The 25,174-nt window shown below is 40.5% G+C and overlaps 1 protein-coding gene across 1 annotated transcript in view; it reads left to right on the forward strand.

Moving 5' to 3' along the window:
- lrp1bb (low density lipoprotein receptor-related protein 1Bb) overlaps positions 1-25,174 on the forward strand; it is a 1,555,752-nt gene that overhangs the window by 1,223,375 nt on the left and 307,203 nt on the right. Inside the window, exons 58-62 of the mRNA XM_034186395.1 lie at positions 10,979-11,101; positions 17,361-17,542; positions 17,958-18,157; positions 24,508-24,696; positions 24,839-24,987. Coding sequence (XP_034042286.1) covers positions 10,979-11,101; positions 17,361-17,542; positions 17,958-18,157; positions 24,508-24,696; positions 24,839-24,987 — 843 coding nt within the window. The remainder of the gene's footprint in view (positions 1-10,978; positions 11,102-17,360; positions 17,543-17,957; positions 18,158-24,507; positions 24,697-24,838; positions 24,988-25,174) is intronic.

Consider the following 25,174-nt stretch of genomic DNA (forward strand, 5'->3'; position numbering starts at 1 on the left):
GAAAAAAAAAACATACAAACAAAACAACCCCAACCCCACCCCCTTGGCGCAGTGGAAACTGGAAGCACGTCCAGCGTCACCAACCGTGACTATACCCCAGAAGCCAACCGGGAGGAGTGGAACAGCGGTTATGGCAGATGGCACAAAACGGCGCCACTCCTCCGACTTCCAAACCAGCCACCAGCTGCGGGTATATCCCACTGCCCCAAACCTCAGCCACGCCGATGGCAGACGGCTCAAAGGCGCGCTGAAGCCGGAGGTGGAACAGGGAATCAACAAAAAAAAAAAAACAACAACACTCCGAACCCCCCCCCCCCCCTCCCAGGTGCAGAGGTTACTTGGGAAACGCCCAGCATAACCAAACTGCACCACTCCAGCAACGCCGACACGTACGGCTCACCCGGCTGGAGTCAGAGGAGAAGAGAGGACACAACAAAAAACAAAACAAAAAAAAAAAAGAAAAAGAAAAAACAACCCAATTACCCCCCCATCACCCCCCAGGGGACTGTCCCATCAAACCCTGGGAGGTGAAACTAAAAGAAATAAAAAGAAAGACTAACAGACTAACATAAAGTTGCTTGGGTCCTTTTTAAGCTCTAAACAGACTGCAGGGTTACGACCCCAGAACACTAAATAGTGTTAAAAAAAATCCCACACAAAAACCAACTCAAAAACCCACAAAAAATGAACCAACACTAAACTAATAAGTGACGTATACCATTAAGCTCAAACAAATGGAACACACCTGTTCCAACTTAAGAGCTTAACAGTAATGTGACTCAGTTACCAACAGAGGGAGCCAAAGTGCTAAAAATGAAAAACCCCCTTTGGTAACAGAGAACCCAACTCATGCTGCTTTTCTGTGCGCAGCAACGTGTAAACACACAACCAAAAATGTGATTCAACTAAATAACGCGGGAGCTAAACAACAGGCGCAGTAGCTATCTTTACCCGAGGAAACGGGGCTACAACTGTAACACAGGAAGCTCAGCGACCCGTGCCACAGAGCTCCGCCGTGCGCGTTCACCCATTACAGACACACTCTTGCAGCTCCCGTTTAAACCTCTTATCCGGTCGAAGTGTGACGCGAAGCCGTCGCCAGTCACACTCCACCACGACCCTCGGATAAGGCAACAAACACAGGAACACAGCTGCAAGAGAGCTCAAATCAGTATTCAGTAATGGGTTCTCAAACACGCACCATCCGGGCGGAGAGCACCCGCAACTGATCTGGATAACTTCTGAACGTCTGCTGCCGCCTTCCCGGCGCGTTACCGTCTCTGCTACCACTGGGTCCATGATGTTTGGCCAGAGACTACTGTTATGTGTCGGACGCAGCCCAGAGAACCGACCAGCGTTTGAAGGACCCAGTATAAAATAAGCAGAGCACGGTACAAAGGATAACAGAGTTTAATAAACATAACAGTGATGTGATAAATATAACAAAAGAGTGCGCGGTCTGGCGTGGTGGATTACGGTGCGCTCCCAGCAGCACTAACGGTCCGGAGCCAGAACCAGTTCGGACCCAAGGACCCCGCCGACACCCCCCAGGTGGCCGCGACAAACCGAGTCTGTGAATGAAGAAATCATCATGTGAGTCCACACTCCACACACAGAGAGACCGCTCAAAGGTGTACAAACAGCAAACACTTCCTGGCTTAATTACTAATCAGCTTCCCACCCTGCAGGCATGGAACACCCTGTTCACAAACTCACTGCAGTGGAAGCTGATTAAAACGACTAACATAACAGCTCAATATAATAAGGTGTGAGGGACACCACATTTACTGACTGTACAAATGTTAGTCACAAAACCTGACGTACCTCAGGAAGTGCGCTGACGAGCGTGAGACCTCACCCCCTCCTCTTTCACAGACCATGCATCAAACCTGGACATTCTCTGCATCCACTGATGATGAGATGGCTCTCGAGACGACGATCTCACCCGTCTGGTCACAAGGTCGAGTCTCTGGCAAATACACACTGTGTACTCCAGACTTAAATGCCACCATGTTCCAATCCATGTAGATGCACCACAGCTGTGAGTCCTGACGAGCCGCAGGTGATCAGGGTGAGGTCCTGATAACTCAGCCACACAGCCACTCAGTCCCAAATGCGCACCACCTGGAAGGAAAACCAAAAGATAGAAACAGAAGACCAACAAAAGCCAGCCAGGCACGCCAGCCACAACAGACATGGAGAGACGGGTTTGGGCTTCATTCATACCACCCAGTTCATGCTGACATTGCCTTTGCGCCACCTCTTTGTAGTTAGGTCAAACTGATGGCATTTAGAACTGCAACATTTGAGTTTCGGTCCATCTCTTCAGAAAGCCTATGGGTGACATCACAGATGATTTCTCCAGTACATAAACAACCTATGGTCTTAACTACTAGCCAGTCAGTGGCTTTACTACAACAGAAACTGAAATGTATTTTTCTCAAAGGCATCGGGTACTGAGGGTGACAAAACTATGCTTCCAGATCTGTCCTTCTGATCTATCATACTCATGCTATGCGATAGGATCACTGACCTTTGAATGTCTATCTGTTCTTTTTATATGAAGTCATGGAGTCTACGGTGAAAATGAAAGACAAAGTGACATTCCCAGTGCAATATTGAGAAGTTAGTTTTGCTTTTTGTGCAAACACATCTCTGATACCATATCTTATTGTAGATATTTGAAGTACTTACTGAAGTACGCAATCTGACTGAATTGGTTTAATTTTCAGTTAGACTTGGTAATCATACGCCTTTTCAATGTTATTATCTGTGATTGCCTACTTGGTGTGTTTATGAATTAAATATAATTCAGCAATAGAAATTTGATTAGCACTGCTGCTGCATAAACATGTTCTGTGCACACATCAACAAGGGATTTGAGCTCACACCCATCACATTCTGGACATCCATACATCATATATTTGAAGTCAGTCACTGCCAGAGAAAAACATTTAATCAGAATACACTAGGATCATGACTAGAAGTGAAGATGAAAAAGATTTGCCTATTGTTTCAAGAGCTCTTCTGTTTTCCCACATATTAGCTTCTTCTCCATGTACATCTGGATTTGCGTGACAAAGGGCATATATATTTTCTATTCAGTTCACATTATAGCTCAGTGTCAATGAAAAAAAAAAGTATTGCTTGTACTGCTTTCACATGTATGGTGTTGCCAATGACTGACTGTGCTGCCTAGCAACAGAGAGGACAATCGTGCCAAAGTGGCTAATGCACTTTCCACTCTCCACAACAGAGATGTTTCTTTGATACCACGTTGCACTGTATAACTCAGTGTTAAACAGCAAACATGGCTTCCAAATGCAGCAAGCGATGAAGTATCCCATTTTTCTTTGTTACAGCCTCCATGCCTGACTTCTGGTCATGCATTTGCCTGGAAAGAATTTGAATGTTCTGAAAATATCTCTCAGGATGCTGCCCATTAGCTCATTGTTTCTCTGTCTGTATTTCTTTATTCACAAGCCTTTAAACAAAAAGCAGTACTATAAAAATAAAACAAGTAAAAACAAATATAATAGAAATAAGAATAACATGAACACACCAGGCTGTTACCCTGTACATAGATGGGTAATAATAGCAGTACATTCTTGCTGACTGAGCAAATTATCTTGACAGCTGTCTCTCATAGTACACAGCTCTTTCAATATATTGAAAGAGTCTAAAAACATCCTCATCAAAATGTTGTTGCCAAAAGGCAGAAACATTATTAATATCACATTCAAATTTAAGAGAGATGGCTCATATTAGCACCAATTATAGAGTGGGAACCTGAAAGACCCATATTACTAATGGTACTGACAACATTGTTATCACTCTTAAGAATTTTATCAATAAACTTGATGCAATGTTTTGCTAACAAAAGCTTAATATTCATACAATTTGCAAGATATGGCAAAATGTTGCAATGTGTAGCATATGGAACACACCAGACTTTATGTAACGCCTTCCTCCCAGCACAATACAGATTTTCAACTTCATTAGAGTATAAAGGAAGGATCTGATTACCATAAAAAGAAGTACAATATTTCTTAAACAACTCATTCCTAATATTGGAATTAGCATTTTTAAAATCAAAGAACATATTACATTAGCGATTGAAATCTGCCACAATGGAAAATCTCATCCACAATAACAATGGTAGCAGTGTCCATATATTTGAGGCCCCATCCCCACAGGAACAGATTTAATTGTATCTACATATGTTTTGTATTGTTTTGGTGTTTCATCCACATATACAGTAAATGGCATTTTGGGCGGCTGAAAATGATAGTATTTGATAAAGGGTCCTGAAAATGGTGGATTTGCATGTGTGTGTACACAAGCAATACTGAAAGTTTCTGAAAGGATTATGTCATTACACCACGTACCTGTCTAACCACAGCGGCTCATGACTAATCACAAAACAAAATTAAATGAATTATTTTTTCCACATTCCTGTACAGTGCACCAGTTTTTTTTTATCAGGTACTTTTTTTTAAATTGCCGTGAACCTGGCACTACCAAACAGAAACACCTCTTGTGGAATCTGTTAATATATTAATAGGTACATTAAAGTTTATGTGGACTCGCCATCAGTTTTCTTTTTTCTTTTTCTGTGTGGTACTTTGGTCTTTGTAAAATCCATTGTTTTTTTTTTCTGTTTGGGGCTTCGGTCTTTGTAAAATCCATTGTTTTTTTTTTTTTCGTTTGGGGCTTTGATGTTTGTAAAATCCATTGTTTTTTTTGTGTGTGTGTGTGTGTGTGTGTGTGTGTGGTGCTTTGATGTTTGTAAAATCCATTGTTTTTTTTTTCCATTTGGGACTTTGATCTTTGTAAAATCTAGTGTTCTGTTTTTTTTTGTTGTTGTTGTTTTTCCTCCCGTCTTTGTAAAATCTATTGTTTTTCCATATAGTACTCTGGTCTTTGTACAATCCATTGTTTTTTATTTTCCCCATTTGGGGCCTCAGTCTTTGTAAAATCCATTGTTTTTTATTCCTTGTGGTGCTCCAGTCATTGTAAAATCCATTGTTTTTTCTGTGTGGTGTACTGGTCTTTGTAAAATCCACTGTTTTTTATTCCTTGTGGTGCTCCAGTCGTAAAATCCATTGGTATTTCGGTGTGGTGTTCTGGTCTTTGTAAAATCCATTGTTTTTTATTCCTTGTGGTGCTCCAGTCATTGTAAAATCCATTGGTTTTTCTGTGTGGTGTTCTGGTCTTTGTAAAATCCACTGTTTTTTATTCCTTGTGGTGCTCCAGTCATTGTAAAATCCATTGTTTTTTCTGTGTGGTGTACTGGTCTTTGTAAAATCCACTGTTTTTTATTCCTTGTGGTGCTCCAGTCATTGTAAAATCCATTGGTATTTCGGTGTGGTGTTCTGGTCTTTGTAAAATCCATTGTTTTTTATTCCTTGTGGTGCTCCAGTCATTGTAAAATCCATTGGTTTTTCTGTGTGGTGTTCTGGTCTTTGTAAAATCCACTGTTTTTTATTCCTTGTGGTGCTCCAGTCGTAAAATCCATTGGTATTTCGGTGTGGTGTTCTGGTCTTTGTAAAATCCATTGTTTTTTATTCCTTGTGGTTCTCCAGTCATTGTAAAATCCATTGGTATTTCGGTGTGGTGTTCTGGTCTTTGTAAAATCCATTGTTTTTTATTCCTTGTGCTGCTCCAGTCATTGTAAAATCCATTGGTTTTTCTGTGTGGTGTTCTGGTCTTTGTAAAATCCACTGTTTTTTATTCCTTGTGGTGCTCCAGTCATTGTAAAATCCATTGTATTTCGGTGTGGTGTTCTGGTCTTTGTAAAATCCATTGTTTTTTCTTCCTAGTGGTGCTCCAGTCATTGTAAAATCCATTGGTTTTTCTGTGTGGTGTTCTGGTCTTTGTAAAATCCACTGTTTTTTATTCCTTGTGGTGCTCCAGTCATTGTAAAATCCATTGGTATTTCGGTGTGGTGTTCTGGTCTTTGTAAAATCCATTGTTTTTTATTCCTTGTGGTGCTCCAGTCATTGTAAAATCCATTGGTTTTTCTGTGTGGTGTTCTGGTCTTTGTAAAATCCATTGTTTTTTATTCCTTGTGGTGCTCCAGTCATTGTAAAATCCATTGGTTTTTCTGTGTGGTGTTCTGGTCTTTGTAAAATCCACTGTTTTTTATTCCTTGTGGTGCTCCAGTCATTGTAAAATCCATTGGTATTTCGGTGTGGTGTTCTGGTCTTTGTAAAATCCATTGTTTTTTATTCCTTGTGGTGCTCCAGTCATTGTAAAATCCATTGGTTTTTCTGTGTGGTGTTCTGGTCTTTGTAAAATCCATTGTTTTTTATTCCTTGTGGTGCTCCAGTCATTGTAAAATCCATTGGTTTTTCTGTGTGGTGTTCTGGTCTTTGTAAAATCCATTGTTTTTTATTCCTTGTGGTGCTCCAGTCATTGTAAAATCCATTGGTTTTTTCTGTGTGGTGTTCTAGTCTTTGTAAAATCCACTGTTTTTTATTCCTTGTGGTGCTCCAGTCATTGTAAAATCCATTGGTATTTCGGTGTGGTGTTCTGGTCTTTGTAAAATCCATTGTTTTTTATTCCTTGTGGTGCTCCAGTCATTGTAAAATCCATTGGTTTTTCTGTGTGGTGTTCTGGTCTTTGTAAAATCCATTGTTTTTTATTCCTTGTGGTGCTCCAGTCATTGTAAAATCCATTGGTTTTTCTGTGTGGTGTTCTGGTCTTTGTAAAATCCACTGTTTTTTATTCCTTGTGGTGCTCCAGTCATTGTAAAATCCATTGGTATTTCGGTGTGGTGTTCTGGTCTTTGTAAAATCCATTGTTTTTTATTCCTTGTGGTGCTCCAGTCATTGTAAAATCCATTGGTTTTTCTGTGTGGTGTTCTGGTCTTTGTAAAATCCATTGTTTTTTATTCCTTGTGGTGCTCCAGTCATTGTAAAATCCATTGGTTTTTCTGTGTGGTGTTCTAGTCTTTGTAAAATCCACTGTTTTTTACTTGTGGTGCTCTGGTCTTTGTAAAATCCATCTTGTTTTCTGTGTTGTGATTTGGTCTTTGTATAATACCATGTTTTACAGCAGTGAGCTTTCCGAACTAGACAACAGTGCATGGTTTAAAAAAAAAACAAAAAAACAAAAACAACTTTATTTTCACAGCTGTGCTACTTTCCAGCCATAGAAAGTTCAGTGAAAGGTGTTAATTATGGTCATTTTTCTAATGAATTAACACCAACCACTTTAATAAGAGAGAAGAGTGTGTGTGCATGATTGTGTGTGTGCGTGTACAAGATTGATCCAAATTGAAGTGTTGAAAATTAATCATTTAATAGTCATCTCATTTTTAGCTGGTACACGCACATGCACACTCACACAATATACAGTGCAACCTATAGGCCAAGCATGTATGTATACTGCAGCTTTATTGGTGAATTTTAGCGTTTTAGGGTGGTTGCAGACAAATCTTGAAACATTTTGTTTGAGGAATACCACGGTTGCTCTGGGGGTTGGTAAGGTTAGACCTTACCTGTGTGAAGTGCTTTTAGGCAACTCTGTTGTGATCTGGCGCTATATAAATGAAAATAAATTGAAACTGAAATTGAGGAATCCTATTTCAAAACAAAGATCTTTTTTGTATCCATGTAGACAAGGCCTAAGACACTGACTAACCAGATACATTTACATTTACTTATATCATGTGATGAAGAATACAATGACAAAATGGGGGTGGTTCTTTAATTACTGAAACCTGAGAAAACACATGACTCAAATCAAGTGGATATACTGTGACCTTGGACCATCTAGACCATAAACAACCTTATGCCTGTGGCTCTGTGGTTCTGGGGTCCTACAACCCCTGGCAAAAATTATGGAATCACCGGCCTCGGAGGATGTTCATTCAGTTGTTTAATTTTGTAGAAAAAAAGCAGATCACAGACATGACACAAAACTAAAGTCATTTCAAATGGCAACTTTCTGGCTTTAAGAAACACTATAAGAAATCAGGAAAAAAATTGTGGCAGTCAGTAAGGGTTACTTTTTTAGACCAAGCAGAGGAAAAAAATATGGAATCACTCAATTCTGAGGAAGAAATTATGGAATCATGAAAAACAAAAGAACGCTCCAACACATCACTAGTATTTTGTTGCACCACCTCTGGCTTTTATAACAGCTTGCAGTCTCTGAGACATGGACTTAATGAGTGACAAACAGTAGTCTTCATCAATCTGGCTCCAACTTTCTCTGATTGTTGTTGCCAGATCAGCTTTGCAGGTTGGAGCCTTGTCATGGACCATTTTCTTTAACTTCCACCAAAGATTTTCAATTGGATTAAGATCCGGACTATTTGCAGGCCATGACATTGACCCTATGTGTCTTTTTGCAAGGAATGTTTTCACAGTTTTTGCTCTATGGCAAGATGCATTATCATCTTGAAAAATGATTTCATCATCCCCAAACATCCTTTCAATTGATGGGATAAGAAAAGTGTTCAAAATATCAACGTAAACTTGTGCATTTATTGATGATGTAATGACAGCCATCTCCCCAGTGCCTTTACCTGACACGCAGCCCCATATCATCAATGACTGTGGAAATTTACATGTTCTCTTCAGGCAGTCATCTTTATAAATCTCATTGGAACGGCACCAAACAAAAGTTCCAGCATCATCACCTTGCCCAATGCAGATTCGAGATTCATCACTGAATATGACTTTCATCCAGTCATCCACAGTCCACGATTGCTTTTCCTTAGCCCATTGTAACCTTGTTTTTTTCTGTTTAGGTGTTAATGATGGCTTTCGTTTAGCTTTTCTGTATGTAAATCCCATTTCCTTTAGGCGGTTTCTTACAGTTCGGTCACAGACGTTCACTCCAGTTTCCTCCCATTCATTCCTCATTTGTTTTGTTGTGCATTTTCGATTTTTGAGACATATTGCTTTAAGTTTTCTGTCTTGACGCTTTGATGTCTTTCTTGGTCTACCAGTATGTTTGCCTTTAACAACCTTCCCATGTTGTTTGTATTTGGTCCAAAGTTTAGACACAGCTGACTGTGAACAACCAACATCTTTTGCAACATTGCGTGATGATTTACCCTCTTTTAAGAGTTTGATAATCCTCTCCTTTGTTTCAATTGACATCTCTCGTGTTGGAGCCATGATTCATGTCAGTCCACTTGGTGCAACAGCTCTCCAAGGTGTGATCACTCCTTTTTAGATGCAGACTAACGAGCAGATCTGATTTGATGCAGGTGTTAGTTTTGGGGATGAAAATTTACAGGGTGATTCCATAATTTATTCCTCAGAATTGAGTGAGTCCATATTTTTTTCCCTCTGCTTGGTCTAAAAAAGTAACCATTACTGACTGCCACATTTTTTTTTCCTGATTTCTTATAGTGTTTCTTAAAGCCACAAAGTTGCCATTTGAAATGACTTTAATTTTGTGTCATGTCTGTGATCTGCTTTTTTTTCTACAAAATTAAACAACTGAATGAACATCCTCCGAGACCGGTGATTCCATAATTTTTGCCAGGGGTTGTAGTATATGTGTATGTGTCCATGTGTTTGTGTCCGCAGTGTCTCCCAATATACTGACTTTCTGTGTGAGTAAGCTACCACCTTACTTGATGGAAACACTACAGCACACACCTCTTAGATGATCTGTTTGGCCAATAGGGCAGCACAGTCTCATTTGAACCCCTACGTGGTATCGCGTTATTTGACCACATGTTTGGACAGCTGGCACGAACACGGCAGAGAATCCTCGGGTGGAGTGTGGGAATTTCGGCACAAACCATTCAGCCCGGCTTGGTAAACTTAAAAGCATACTCGCTGTCACCTAGCAGACCTGCCAGTTTAAGACGTGTTGGTTTAAAATGGTTTCTGCTGAAACCCCGATCATCTGAATGGTTTGAGCTGACACTCCCACACTCCTCCTGGGGATTAGTCTATTCCCACAAACAGCATCAGCTCTAATGGGAAAATGGTGTACTGTATTGTTTTTGGCTACAATCACCGAAGAAGTCACAAAAACTTTTTTTTTTTTTTTTGTTTGTTTGTTTTGTTTTGTTTTTCAAGTGAAAGGGGAGTGGTTGTGTTGGAAGTGTTAGCCTACATAGCTAACCAGAGTAGCTGCGTTCTCTCCCCTACACCATCACCTTGACACATTTGAGGTCATAAACAAACCGGAACACATGTCCACTTTCCACCACATCATCACTTTTTCTTTGCATTTTCACTTTGTTTGTGTATAATTTGCCCAAAAACTCTGAGAAAGTGTCATGTTTCTCTCCCCGGAAGTAGAGAAATTACATCATATGTGTCATATTTTGCCACTTTAGTGCCTGCCCTCAAAGAAGAAGCCCAATTAACCACATGACAAACCATATTTATAAAAACCTTACAAAGAGCCATTCATTCAACATTAGCAGCTAACATCACGTTATGTGATGCTTGCGACTTCTAGAAAATGACACTGTTTTCACAACACATTGACGATTAAATACATCATGAATCACTGCTTTAAGGCACTTAACTTAAAGTCCAGTCATCAACCACAGTTTGAAAATGCTTAATACTTATGAATAAATAAAATTAACCCTTCTTCTTTGTGTTTATTGGTGGATTGCAATCACCCTGCTGTATTGGACTGTGTGAAATCACAGCATTAATTGTTCTTAGTCAATACAATTCTCAACTTAAGATAATAAACTGAAAAATAAAATAATTAAAACAAACAAATATTTACACACTATTAGGAGACAGCAGAAGTTTGGTAGTTGTAGCATAATCACACAGCACTTTTAGAAGATTGAATGCAGTGAGTGTTGCAGTTTGTCTTAGGCTATGAATAATCACATTGCTGTGCTCATTTCTTGGTTTTATTTGGTTTTTCATGAGAAAACACTTAAATTTTGGCACTACTCACCACACAGCCAAAGACAGGTACCTTTGCTTGTAATAAACATGTTTTTTCTCTCTCTCTCTCTCTCTGCCATCCACAGGGTCTCAACAATATCATCCACATAGACTTTGACTACAAGAAAGAATTTATATATTGGGTGGATTCAACCAGGCCAAGTGGACGCAAGATCAACAGAATGCGCCTCAATGGGAGTGATCTGAAGGTATCACAGGATGTAACTGCTTTGACTTGGCCATGTGGTGGCAAATGTCACTTCAATCGACACTCACTGATCTCACTTTCCTTGCTCTGTGTCCAGCTTGTATTTATGTGCTTTTCCCAGTGCTCTCCATCTGTTGTTATTTATTGTGTTTTTATTTACAGTTTTGGCTAATGTTATATTAATTATAGCTCTTTCAGTTTTTGGACCACATTTTGTATTCATGAAGGTGCAGTTATCCACGTAGAAGACTTGTACACTTTTACACAAACTGGTGTAATCATGCAAGTGATGTCTTAAGGATTTACAGATTAATTTAGTTTCCATGTTTAATATGAACACCTTTAGAGCCACGGAAAGAAAAAAAATTCAAAAACAAATAAAATAATTGTAATAAATAAATAAATGGTGGCTTGTTAATTTTTGGCAACTGCCACTCCTAGTACACTTGCCACAGTGATATTTCTTTAATGTGGTTCATTTGCAAGATAGTTCTAATAATACAGTCATTCTCTGGAGTATAATCCTGGACCATGGGACTGAAGCCCAGGCATTTGGGTCACTGGAAGAGGAACAGAACACCTGCTAGGCCTCCTGTCTCACATCTTGTTAGAGTTGGTGTCTGGGAGCTTTATGCTCATTCGGCTCAATTACTTTGACCATCTTTGTTTGAGTCACTGCCAGAGCTTAGCATGAAGACAAACTGTCTAAGATAGAGATCACTGAGATTCTTACATTGGGTTAATTAAAAGCCACTGATTTCTACTGTGAATGGTTTTCCATATGAAGAATAAATGGTCAGGGAACAGAGGGGGTTTAAATGTTTTCCACAAGATACAACGGTGTAATTTATGTGACCTCAGGAAAGATATACTGATGTTTTTTTGTAGTGGTTTGGTCTGAATAATTGTTAGAATTTGATATTGTGTGTCCCTTAATGTTTAATGTTTTGGTAGTTGCACCCTGCACTTTGGTTGTCACGCCAATAATTTGTGGAATAATAGAAATATTACATTTCCAATTGATATTTTAAAAGGTCATATATATATATATATATATATATATATATATATATATATATATATATATATATATATATATATATATATATATATATATATATATACAAGGTCTATTAGAAAAGTATCCGACCTTATTATTTTTTTTCAAAAACCATATGGATTTGAATCACGTGTGATTACATCAGACATGCTTGAACCCTCGTGGGCATGCAAGAGTTTTTTCACGCCTGTCGGTTATGTCATTCGCCTGTGGGCAGTCTTTGAGTGAGGAGTGGCCCACCCTCTTGTCGATTTTTTCATTGTTTAGGAATGGCTCAGAGACTGTTGCTTTGTTTGATAAAATTTTTTTCAAAACTGTAAGGCACAACTGAGTGGACACCATTCAATAAATTCAGCTGGTTTTCGGTAAAAATTTTAATGGCTGATGAGAGATTTTGGTCTGGTAGTGTCACTTTAAGGACGGCCCACGGCGCCTGACGGCGATCTGTGCTTCGAGGCGGCAGCGTCTCGCCGTTTCAAGTTGAAAACTTCCACATTTCAGGCTCTGTTGACCCAGTAAGTCGTCAGAGAACAGAGAACTTTCAGAAGAAGTCGGCATGAGGAGTTTATTCGGACATTCCATTGTTAACGGACATTTTGCAATGAAAGAACGTGCGGGCAGAGTTGCATGTCGGGCCGGACTCGACCGTGGGGGGTCGCAACAGGAAAAACACCTCCGTTGGAAACCTTAACGGGCAAGTTGGAACATGCCCAAGCTGTTAAACAATTTCTCAGTTACTCACTTGTTGAAAGCCATCAAAAGCCACCTGAATTTTACAAATGGTTTTCAACACCGAGGTGTTTTTCCTGTCGCGGCGCACAGATTCTCAGAATCGTCACGGAAACGACTCGACGAATTTGCGCGCACGTCTTTCATTAAAAAATGTCCTTAAACAGTGGAATGTCCGCATAAAGTCCTCATGCCGGCCTCTTCTGAATCTTCTCTGTTCTCTCACGACGTCCTGGGTGAATTAAGCCTTAAATTAGGATGTTTTCAGCTCGAAACAGGCCGACGATGGCACCTGGAAGCACTGTGCGACGTCCCGCTCCGTGGGAAGTCCTTACAGCGACAGAAACACCCCATCTCTCATCAGCCGTTAAACTTTTCACCGAAAACCAGCTAAATTTCTCGAATTTCTCACAGGTCCAGAAAAAATTTTGATAAAGCAACGCGCACCGTCTCGAGCAGCGTGTGAAACGAAGGAATTCAGCCGAGAGGGCGGGACCACATCTCACTCAAGGCCTGCCCACAGGGAAATGACGTCACCGACACGCGTGAAAAAACTCATGCATGCACACGAGGGTTCAAGCATGATTGGTGGAATCGCACGTCATTCAAATCCATATAGTTAAAAAAAAATAAAAGTGTCGGTTTCTTATCTAATAGACCTTGTATACATATATATGCAAAAAGACAAAGTCAAAGTCTAAAAAAATTACAGAGCAATGTGAAAGAAAGTGAAGGAGAAATAGCAAAAATTGTATTAAAATTGAAATATAATGCAATGCTAAAATATCATCAGCCATATGAGCATGTAATCAATGAAAGAGTGTGTAGAAAGAATGTGACCTTGTGACCCCTTAGAATAAGTCAAGGTCAGCGATATTTGAATTGCTCCAAGGTCTGTGTCCCAAGAATGCTCTCTGTGAATTTGAAGACCTTGGCAGTATTAGGGCTGGACTTATGCTGAGCACATACAGACGGACAGACAGGCAGACGCAGGGGCGTGCTGGGAACATTTTTCAGCCCGGGAGTTTCATATCCAACTGGCCCACAAACCGCCAGCGCACAGAGATAATAAGAGTTCTGCTGTGGCATTTATGACTTACTGTGAAAATTGAGTGGCTTATAATAGAAAGTAAAAGTTAGTTAAGCTGGGCATACACTGTATGATATTTTCAATCGTTGTACTTGGCTCCAGCTCAAACTGTGCAACAAAACCACAGGGTTTAAGTTCAGAGCGCACGATTCATGGTTTCACGCTGTACGGCCTGATGCTCTGATCCGATCTGACTGTTCACATTGTACATTCAAAAAACACACGTCGGAAAGCAAAACGTAACAGAAGCTTTTTTTAAAAAAATGTATTTCATGCCTATCAGCGCACACAGTGAGTGAAATCAGGTGGGGAGACTGAGCGCATATGCGTGCACACACAGCAGACAGCAACATGGTTCATGAGAGGACGGGAAGAAAGAAAACATAAACATTCATAACAGGTGTTGCTACTTACACTGTTGTATAAATAAACAATATTTCATACGGAGTCAGCTGTGCTCATCTGTCGTAAATCCTGTTGTTGTCTGCTGTGTGTGTGTGTGTGTGCGCATATACGTTCAGTCTCCCACCACCTGATTCCACTCACTGTGTGTGCTGATAGGCATGAATTTTAATATGATATTAGGTTATTGCGAGGGAACACAATAAAAAAAAACACAAGACTTTACTGTTTGCTCTCTCCGGTATTTGCTCATGGACAGTGCGCGAGGGAATCAGCGCGTAGACGCTTGTAGCCTCACGAGTCTCGAAGGCCGACCAAAATATCAAACAGGTTTGATTTTTATCTGACCATATGATTCCCCATCGGGAGGTGGTCGTGAGATGTTAAACGCAGCTCGTTACTCCATGTAGACTGCACGACGCAGGACGCACGATTAAGCTGAAACTCGGCGCGATCCAAAAAATTCTCGCACAAGTGAAAAATCGGCTGAAAAACTGCCAAAAATTGCAGTGTAAACCCAGCCTTAGTTAAAACAAGAACGGTATTGTTAACTCACCAGGACACCACCTAAGGCTGGTGTACAGTGTGAGACCATGAATCGTGCACTCTGAACTTTTAAACCCTGCGGTTTTGTCGCACAGTTTAAGCTGGAGCCAAGTACAACGATTGAAAATATCGTACAGTGTATGCCCAGCTTAAGTCAGTGAAGTCTGTAAGTAGCTGGAAGAGGTGGTACTGTACTACAAATGTTGATACGGCTGACATCCTGGCATAACAGGCATGTAGCCTGTTATGCTCGGCCCTATTTACCATTTCCCTCTTCGCTCTGTCTTCTTGAAAAAAATATCTGTGAGCTTTGCACACTTGGCAGCATCTTCCTCCAAAGTTTTTCTTTTTTCTTAATCTAGCTTTTTCAGCTCCACCTGGCTTTTTTCTGTCCATCTTTTCATTCACGTGACACTCCTCCTATACTTGCTAGTAGCACAAGACCCATCTGGGTGCACAGGGCTTGATTGAACTGAACTAACTGTAATGAATGCATAGGAGTGTTAAAGGTGTAATGGTATGTCCCCACCTTAGGCTTTGGAAAAGATAACAGCGTTGCAAAAGAAACAGTCTTGAGATATTTTCTTGTGAATTTTCATGATTGTAAAACATTTATAACACTTAATGTCTTCTCTTTAAGATACAGCAGCCCAAGTGTCTTGCTGTGTAGCCTAACAGTTAGTGGTGGTCATATATGTATGCATATATTAACACCCCCTCACAACAGCCCCAGGTTGGACCAGCCCACCGGGAAAACTCCCGACTCTCCCGATTACCCAGCACATGGTAGGGCAGACGGATGGATGGATAGATGGATGGACCGACGGACGGATGGATGCAAAGTTTTTGCAACACCCGATGGCCATATTTTGGCCTTGTGTAAAAACAGATCAATAAAATCAACTCATGAACCTGGTACTCAAACTGGATCTGCTCCAAAATTAAATGTATTATTTCTTTGTAAATGTTTGCACCGTCTGCTTGAGTGCCCTTCAGTTTGAACAATTGCAACCCTATCTGGGGATCAAAGATGAGTATCTTCATACGAGGGGTGATTGAGAAGATTTGACCTTGACCCAGAAAAAGTAGCGAATGGTTCTCCTTTTTTTTTGTTTTGTTTTTTTTTTCCATTGTGAGAAACCAACATTTCTCTGAAGAATGTGTGAATTTTTAAGACACTGTGTGCAATGTTGCAGACACAACTTTTCAATGAAGTGAGAAGGGGTGTGTCAGATTCACAAAACGGACAAAGCTGGTGGGTGTGCTGTGATTCAATTTCTCATGAAAAAGAAAATGTCTATGAAGGAGAACGATGAGGACATGGTAATGACATCTGGGGTGGAAGCCCCAACTTATGCTACAGTTAAACACTGGTCAGGAGGGGCAGAACAAGCATTGACAATGGAGCAAGATCAGGAAGACCCACAACTGCCACCTTGACTGATATGATCCAGAAGATCCATGATATAGTCTTCACTGACAGAAGTGTAGTGAGTGTCACATGACTAGTACTGTAGGCATTTCCCAGCATAGGGTTCATTCAGTTCTGATGGAAGAAGTGGGAATGATGAAACTTTCAGCACAATGCGTCCCAAGGCTTCTCACAGCTGATCATAAACACACAAGGTTCCAGGTGCTCAGGCAGAATCTTTGGCTTTTTGAGGTAGATCCTAGTAATTTCATGCGATGATTTGTGACCATGAATGAGACCTGGGTCCATCACTTCAATTCAGAGTCCAAACAACAGTCAAAGCAATGGAAACGTGGGTTATCCCTCACTGAAGAAAGTCAAGCTGTCTCATCTGCTGGAAAGGTCATGGAATCTGCCTTCTAAGATCCTGAGGGCATAATGGTGGACTACCTCCATAAGAGACAGACCATCATTGGGGCCTATCATACTTCCTTTTTGCGACAGCTGCAGGAGAAAATAAAGCAGAAGCAGTGTGGAATGCAGGTGACTTCCTTGAACTCCAGGATAAGACCTTCTGTGAGAATGGATTAAGGCACTGCAGTAACACTGGAAAAATTGTGCGGACTTACATGGGGATTATGTTGAAAAATAAAGCATAATATTAATTCTGTTGTGATATCTTCTTGGTTGGGCTCAAAACTATGGGTAACTCACTCAATGGAACAAAAATGATCTCAGCTTCTTTTCTGCAGTTATGACTATTAAACATCAGCTTGTGCTGCCTTCTATCCCTTTTTACATCACAGAAGAAATCAAACTATAGACGCTGTCATGGTAAAACATAGAGACCATTTGTTCACTCCTTGGTGTTTCTTTTTACAATGAAATGGTGTCTCATTTTTTTGTTCACACCAGTAGTATCTCATTTTTCTTGCATCACCTCTATTGCCTTCCATTTTATCTTTTTAATTTTCTGTTTTAGAATAGAGTTAATGAGATTGATTTCTTTCTTGCATTACCAGATCGTCCACAGAACGGCTGTACCCAGTGCTTTAGCAGTGGATTGGATAGGGAAGAATCTATACTGGTGTGATGTGGAGAGGAAGACACTGGAGGTTTCCAAAGCCAATGGCCTCTACCCTACAGTCCTGATCAGTTCAAGCCTCAAGAACCCCACAGATCTAGCTCTCGACCCCCAGACAGGGTAGGCATATTACTACTATTTAGAAGCTCACCCTAACACTTACTAAACCAGGGGTGAGCAGCGAGGGCAAAGACACTGCAGGTTTTCCTTGCAACCAATCACCTCTGCAGGTGGGTTGCTGATGAACTTCTCCCCTGAACATAATCACCTGATCATTAATGAAATCACCTGCTAAGGTGATTGGTAGCAAAGAAAACCTGCAGTATCTCGGCCCTTCATGGCACATGATTGCCCACCCCTGTACTAAACCAATGTTTGATTGCACAGCTTTATGGCAGCAGTGAGTTACAGACTCTATTTTAGATGCTTAACTTCAAAACGATTTAAATCTAAGGATTTAGACTCAGAATAATTTTAATTCTCGACTTGTATGTCAGCTGTTTGACATTACTGTTTGAATTATACCTCTGACTAGGTACGTCTTCTGGGTAGACTGTTGTGAACCTCCACACATTGGGCGTATTGGCATGGATGGCCGAGGGCAAACAGTTATCATTGACACAGAAATCTACAGCCCCTCTGCTCTCACTATTGATTACACCAGCAAAATGATCTACTGGGCAGACGCAAACCACATCTTGTTTGCCAACATGGATGGCACCCAAAGACACAAAGGTAAATGGTAAATTCACAGCTTTTCTGGAGTGCTTTTCCACCTGAGAGTGGCTGCTCAAAGCGGTTTACAGTGTAGGCAGGCACCGTCTCCCCGTAGAGACTCCCAGACTACCAATAACCAGCAAAAATCTATTTAAGCATAAAAATTCAAAAAGAAAAAAATAATATAGCACCTTCAACTGCACCACAGACTAAAACAGTTAAATGTGGTCTATTAAACATTAGGTCTCTCTCTTCTAAGTCCCTGTTGGTAAATGATATAATAATTGATCAACATATTGATTTATTCTGCCTAACAGAAACCTGGTTACAGCAGGATGAATATGTTAGTTTAAATGAGTCAACACCCCCGAGTCACACTAACTGTCAGAATGCTCGTAGCACGGGCCGGGGCGGAGGATTAGCAGCAATCTTCCATTCCAGCTTATTAATTAATCAAAAACCCAGACAGAGCTTTAATTCATTTGAAAGCTTGTCTCTTAGTCTTGTCCATCCAAATTGGAAGTCCCAAAAACCAGTTTTATTTGTTATTATCTATCGTCCACCTGGTCGTTACTGTGAGTTTCTCTGTGAATTTTCAGACCTTTTGTCTGACTTAGTGCTTAGCTCAGATAAGATAATTATAGTGGGCGATTTTAACATCCACACAGATGCTGAGAATGACAGCCTCAACACTGCATTTAATCTATTATTAGACTCTATTGGCTTTGCTCAAAAAGTAAATGAGTCCACCCACCACTTTAATCATATCTTAGATCTTGTTCTGACTTATGGTATGGAAATAGAAGACTTAACAGTATTCCCTGAAAACTCCCTTCTGTCTGATCATTTCTTAATAACATTTACATTTACTCTGATGGACTACCCAGCAGTAGGGAATAAGTTTCATTACACTAGAAGTCTTTCAGAAAGCGCTGTAACTAGGTTTAAGGATATGATTCCTTCTTTATGGTCTCTAATGCCATATACCAACACAGTGCAGAGTAGCTACCTTAACTCTGTAAGGGAGATAGAGTATCTCGTCAATAGTTTTACATCCTCATTGAAGACAACTTTGGATGCTGTAGCTCCTCTGAAAAAGAGAGCTTTAAATCAGAAGTGTCTGACTCCGTGGTATAACTCGCAAACTCGTAGCTTAAAGCAGATAACCCGTAAGTTGGAGAGGAAATGGCGTCTCATTAATTTAGAAGATCTTCACTTAGCCTGGAAAAAGAGTCTGTTGCTCTATAAAAAAGCCCTCCGTAAAGCTAGGACATCTTTCTACTCATCACTAATTGAAGAAAATAAGAACAACCCCAGGTTTCTTTTCAGCACTGTAGCCAGGCTGACAAAGAGTCAGAGCTCTATTGAGCTGAGTATTCCATTAACTTTAACTAGTAATGACTTCATGACTTTCTTTGCTAACAAAATTTTAACTATTAGAGAAAAAATTACTCATAACCATCCCAAAGACGTATCGTTATCTTTGGCTGCTTTCAGTGATGCCGGTATTTGGTTAGACTCTTTCTCTCCGATTGTTCTGTCTGAGTTATTTTCATTAGTTACTTCATCCAAACCATCAACATGTTTATTAGACCCCATTCCTACCAGGCTGCTCAAGGAAGCCCTACCATTATTTAATGCTTCGATCTTAAATATGATCAATCTATCTTTGTTAGTTGGCTATGTACCACAGGCTTTTAAGGTGGCAGTAATTAAACCATTACTTAAAAAGCCATCACTTGACCAAGCTATCTTAGCTAATTATAGGCCAATCTCCAACCTTCCTTTTCTCTCAAAAATTCTTGAAAGGGTAGTTGTAAAACAGCTAACTGATCATCTGCAGAGGAATGGTCTATTTGAAGAGTTTCAGTCAGGTTTTAGAATTCATCATAGTACATTAGTGAAGGTTACAAATGATCTTCTTATGGCCTCGGACAGTGGACTCATCTCTGTGCTTGTTCTGTTAGACCTCAGTGCTGCTTTTGATACTGTTGACCATAAAATTTTATTACAGAGATTAAAGCATGCCATAGGTATTAAAGGCACTGCGCTGCGGTGGTTTGAATCATATTTGTCTAATAGATTACAATTTGTTCATGTAAATGAGGAATCTTCTTCACAGACTAAAATTAATTATGGAGTTCCACAAGGTTCTGTGCTAGGACCAATTTTATTCACTTTATACATGCTTACCTTAGGCAGTATTATTAGACGGTATTGCTTAAATTTTCATTGTTACGCAGATGATACCCAGCTTTATCTATCCATGAAGCCAGAGGACACACAACAATTAGCTAAACTGCAGGATTGTCTTACAGACATAAAGACATGGATGACCTCTAATTTCCTGCTTTTAAACTCAGATAAAACTGTACTGTATTGTACTTGGCCCCACAAATCTTAGAAACATGGTGTCTAACCAGATCCTTACTCTGGATGGCATTACCCTGACCTCTAGTAATACTGTGAGAAATCTTGGAGTCATTTTTGATCAGGATATGTCATTCAAAGCGCATATTAAACAAATATGTAGGACTGCTTTTTTGCATTTACGCAATATCTCTAAAATCAGAAAGGTCTTGTCTCAGAGTGATGCTGAAAAACTAATTCATGCATTTATTTCCTCTAGGCTGGACTATTGTAATTCATTATTATCAGGTTGTCCTAAAAGTTTCCTAAAAAGCCTTCAGTTAATTCAAAATGCTGCAGCTAGAGTACTGACAGGGACTAGAAGGAGAGAGCATATCTCACCCATATTGGCCTCTCTTCATTGGCTTCCTGTTAATTCTAGAATAGAATTTAAAATTCTTCTTCTTACTTATAAGGTTTTGAATAATCAGGTCCCATCTTATCTTAGGGACCTCGTAGTACCATATCACCCCAATAGAGCGCTTCGCTCTCAGACTGCAGGCTTACTTGTAGTTCCTAGGGTTTGTAAGAGTAGAATGGGAGGCAGAGCCTTCAGCTTTCAGGCTCCTCTCCTGTGGAACCAGCTCCCAATTCAGATCAGGGAGACAGACACCCTCTCTACTTTTAAGATTAGGCTTAAAACTTTCCTTTTTGCTAAAGCTTATAGTTAGGGCTGGATCAGGTGACCCTGAACCATCCCTTAGTTATGCTGCTATAGACGTAGACTGCTGGGGGGTTCCCATGATGCACTGTTTCTTTCTCTTTTTGCTCTGTATGCACCACTCTGCATTTAATCATTAGTGATCGATCTCTGCTCCCCTCCACAGCATGTCTTTTTCCTGGTTCTCTCCCTCAGCCCCAACCAGTCCCAGCAGAAGACTGCCCCTCCCTGAGCCTGGTTCTGCTGGAGGTTTCTTCCTGTTAAAAGGGAGTTTTTCCTTCCCACTGTAGCCAAGTGCTTGCTCACAGGGGGTCGTTTTGACCGTTGGGGTTTACATAATTATTGTATGGCCTTGCCTTACAATATAAAGCGCCTTGGGGCAACTGTTTGTTGTGATTTGGCGCTATATAAAAAAATTGATTGATTGATTGATTGATTCACACATGCACTCATACATGATTGACTAGAGCTTCCATGAAACATGCTCAGTTGCACACTACAAGCAGTGATTAAAAAAGAAAAAAAAAACTTTGCCAAGGTAAGACAAGTGGTGTTTTTTTTATATTTCTCACCCACGATTTTGTCCAGCCAGTGATTGGATGTAACCTACAATTATCTGGTCACAAACCCAGTGCTTTGACTTGTCTTTAGGCTGCCACTTCCCAATTGTACAATTTGGCTGTTTCCATTCAAAGTGCTGATTTAGAGCACTTTGGGGTCTAGTTTCTCATTTAAGAACACTTAAATGAAAATACAAAACACACAAATAAACAAACACACTGATGCTAGTATCCAGAGTGTGTCCCATTCAATTGTTCAGGGTGTCTTTAGTTTTTGAAAGATTGACTAACCTTTGCAGTGGCATTCATGTCTCTGGGAGCTTGGCTTATGGCACTGAGAGATGGTTGGGAATAGAGTATTAGGGTGTACGGTGATACTGAGGTCTTTGCAGATATCTCTGCAGCATGAGCAATTCCTCAAGTCCTTAATACCCCATCACACATATGCCGATTGAGGCTGAATTGCATCAGGATGACACACCCGGCCACAATCAGGAAATATTGAGGTGTGGTCTGAAGAGCAACGGACGGCAGTCTGTGAGCATCTACGTATTTGGTCCCATTTGCTCGGCTGTACTGAGTGTGCTGCACATGTTCAAAACACTTTTGGCGCCATCAAGATGCCACGCACATCTGATGGTGGTCTATATGTAGTTTTTGTGTCATCTGATCGCAGTCAACATATTCTAACGGCATCAAAACAGCATCTGAAATGATCTGATCATGGTTGATTGAGCTCTGAGATCGAGCAGTCACAGCAAAGCCTGCCGGCATGTTGTGCCAAGGATGTCTACCTCCACTGGACCCTGGCCAGAGAGAGAAAAGGAAATGTTTATGTAACAATATGTATGTGGCACACATTCATCATACACAGTGAATGTGAACAGCGCACAATCAAACCGAAACCGTGGTCTCATGCGCAGTAATGCGTCATAGCACAAGTCAGGCAAGGAGCTGAATGGATCTCACCACTGTAATATGCATATTATTATCTGATCACCATCTAAACTCTGTAGGAGGTGTGATGTGGAACTGTATCCCATATATATACAAGATTATTAAACATGAAACTCACCTCTGTTACGGAACCAGGATCCTTTCACAGCGTAGAGCTTACAGGAACCAAACTGCAGCCTGTAGTGAAAAGTCTCTGCACAGATGCAAAAATTAAATCCCATGTGATAATCCAACTGACATCATGGTGTACAGAGTTGTGTCATCTGACAGCAGTCTGTGTCATCTACCTGTTGTCTACATGCACTTTGGATGCCATCGTTGAAGTGTGGATGAGGTAACCTGGATGCGCTCTGACACGGCTGACCATGTCTCTTTTCCTCCTGACTGTGTCAGATGATGGTAATATTTTCTGTTTCGGCCTGGTTCCTTCACATTCTTGCTATGTGTGACGGGGGCTTTAGGATTAGGTCTCTCTCTCTCTCTCTCTCTCTCTCTCTCTGTCTCTCTCTCTCTCTAGGAACAAGAATACTCTACTCTGAGAGCACAGCAAAAAAGCACTCCCAAAATGTGAATCAGTTGAAAATCATGAATTATCGGCAAACCATTAATTGCAAAATGTGAATACTGAGAAAATATATCCCAAAACATGAACGCAGGTCTCGCAAAATGTGAAGGTCTTTATATATATATATATATATATATATATATATATATATATATATATATATATATATATATATATATATATATATATATATATGATTCTGTCGCTTTAAGGACTTTTCACGGTGCGAGACGTCGCGCTGCGCTCTCAGGCAGCATCATCAGCCTGTTTCAAGCTTAAAACCTCCACATTTCAGGCTCTATTGATCCAGGACGTCGTGAGAGAACAGAGACGTTTCAGAAGAAGTCGGTTTCAGCATTTTATCCGGATATTCCACTGTTAAAGGAGATTTTTTTAATGAAAGACGTGCGGATGGAGCGTCGCGGCGGCTGCGAGCCGACGCTGCAATCCGCCCGCACGTCTTTCATTAAAAAAATCTCCTTTAGCAGTGGAATATCCGGATAAAATGCTGAAACCGACTTCTTCTGAAACTTCTCTGTTCTCTCACGACGTCCTGGATCAACAGAGCCTGAAATGTGGAGGTTTTAAGCTTGAAACAGGCTGATGACGCTGCCTGAGAGCGCTGAGCGACGTCTCGCACTGTGGGAAAAGTCCTTAAAGTGACAGAATCACCTCAAAATCTCTCATCAGCTGTTAAAATTTTCACTGAAGACCAGCTTAATTTTTCGAACCATGTCCACTTCGATGTGTCTCACAGGTTTAGAAAAAATTTTGATCAAACAAAGCGCCAGTCTCTCAGCAACTTCTCAGACAAAGGAATTCCGACGAGGGGCTGGACGACTCCTCCCACAAGGAGTGCTCACAGGCGAATGACGTCACCGACAGGCGTGGAAAAACTCACGCATGCGCACGAGGGTTCATGCATGTCTGATGTAAAAACATATGAATGAAATCCATATAGTTTTTGAAAAAAATAAAAAGGACCTATACTTTACGGACAGCCCTCGTATAAATCTTTTTTTTTTTTGATAGATATTCTGTTATTAAATATCTATCAATCCAGTTATTTATCAATTGTGGGGAACAGGTTGATTAAAATTTTCATACAACATACAGTAAATTTACAAGATGTCTAATGTAAATGCGACATTTCCAAATAAATACCATTGCTAAAATTACTTAAATAATTTAATTTAATTCATTTGTATTTCTTCAGTGTCCTATGAGCACATCCAAGGAGTGATGGCTCTGACTTTATTTGAGGACTTTGTCTACTGGACGGATGGGAAATCCAAATCACTTCGACGAGCTCACAAGACAACTGGGACACAAGGAATGGAGCTGCTAAACTCCTGGCAGGCCATCAAATCTATCAAGGTCTACCACTCCCTGCGTCAGCCTGAAGGTAGAAAGTCCACCTGCTGTCTGAGATCATTTTACCCCCGATTGTAGAGCACTGTATTGGCCTTCTTTGTCATATGAAGTTGGCAAAGGTTTGTGTAATGCAGTTTTGACTCCCACTTATTTACTTATGTCTTTCTGGACAGTGCCCAAGCATCAGTGTCAGGTTGCAAATGGAGGATGCAGCCACCTGTGTCTTCTCTCCCCTGGTGGGGAACACAAGTGTGCCTGTCCTACTAATTTTTACTTGGCTGCTGACAATAAGACGTGCCTTTCGAACTGCACCTCCAGTCAGGTAAGTTCCATTTCACTTCCCTCCCACCTTTCAGTCTACTTCAACCATATTTCTATCCAGATCAGGACTTCCCCCTGAAGGCAAACAGCTTTGTTCTTGTTCTTTTCCCTCCTCTGTCATGTAGTGTAGGCCCCATAAAAGTGGTGGCGTGTTGATTTCTGCTTTGGCTTTGAAGAATGTGAGAGCT

The sequence above is a fragment of the Thalassophryne amazonica genome, chromosome 14 (assembly GCF_902500255.1).
Source record: "Thalassophryne amazonica chromosome 14, fThaAma1.1, whole genome shotgun sequence".
NCBI classification, from domain to species: Eukaryota; Metazoa; Chordata; class Actinopteri; order Batrachoidiformes; family Batrachoididae; genus Thalassophryne; species Thalassophryne amazonica.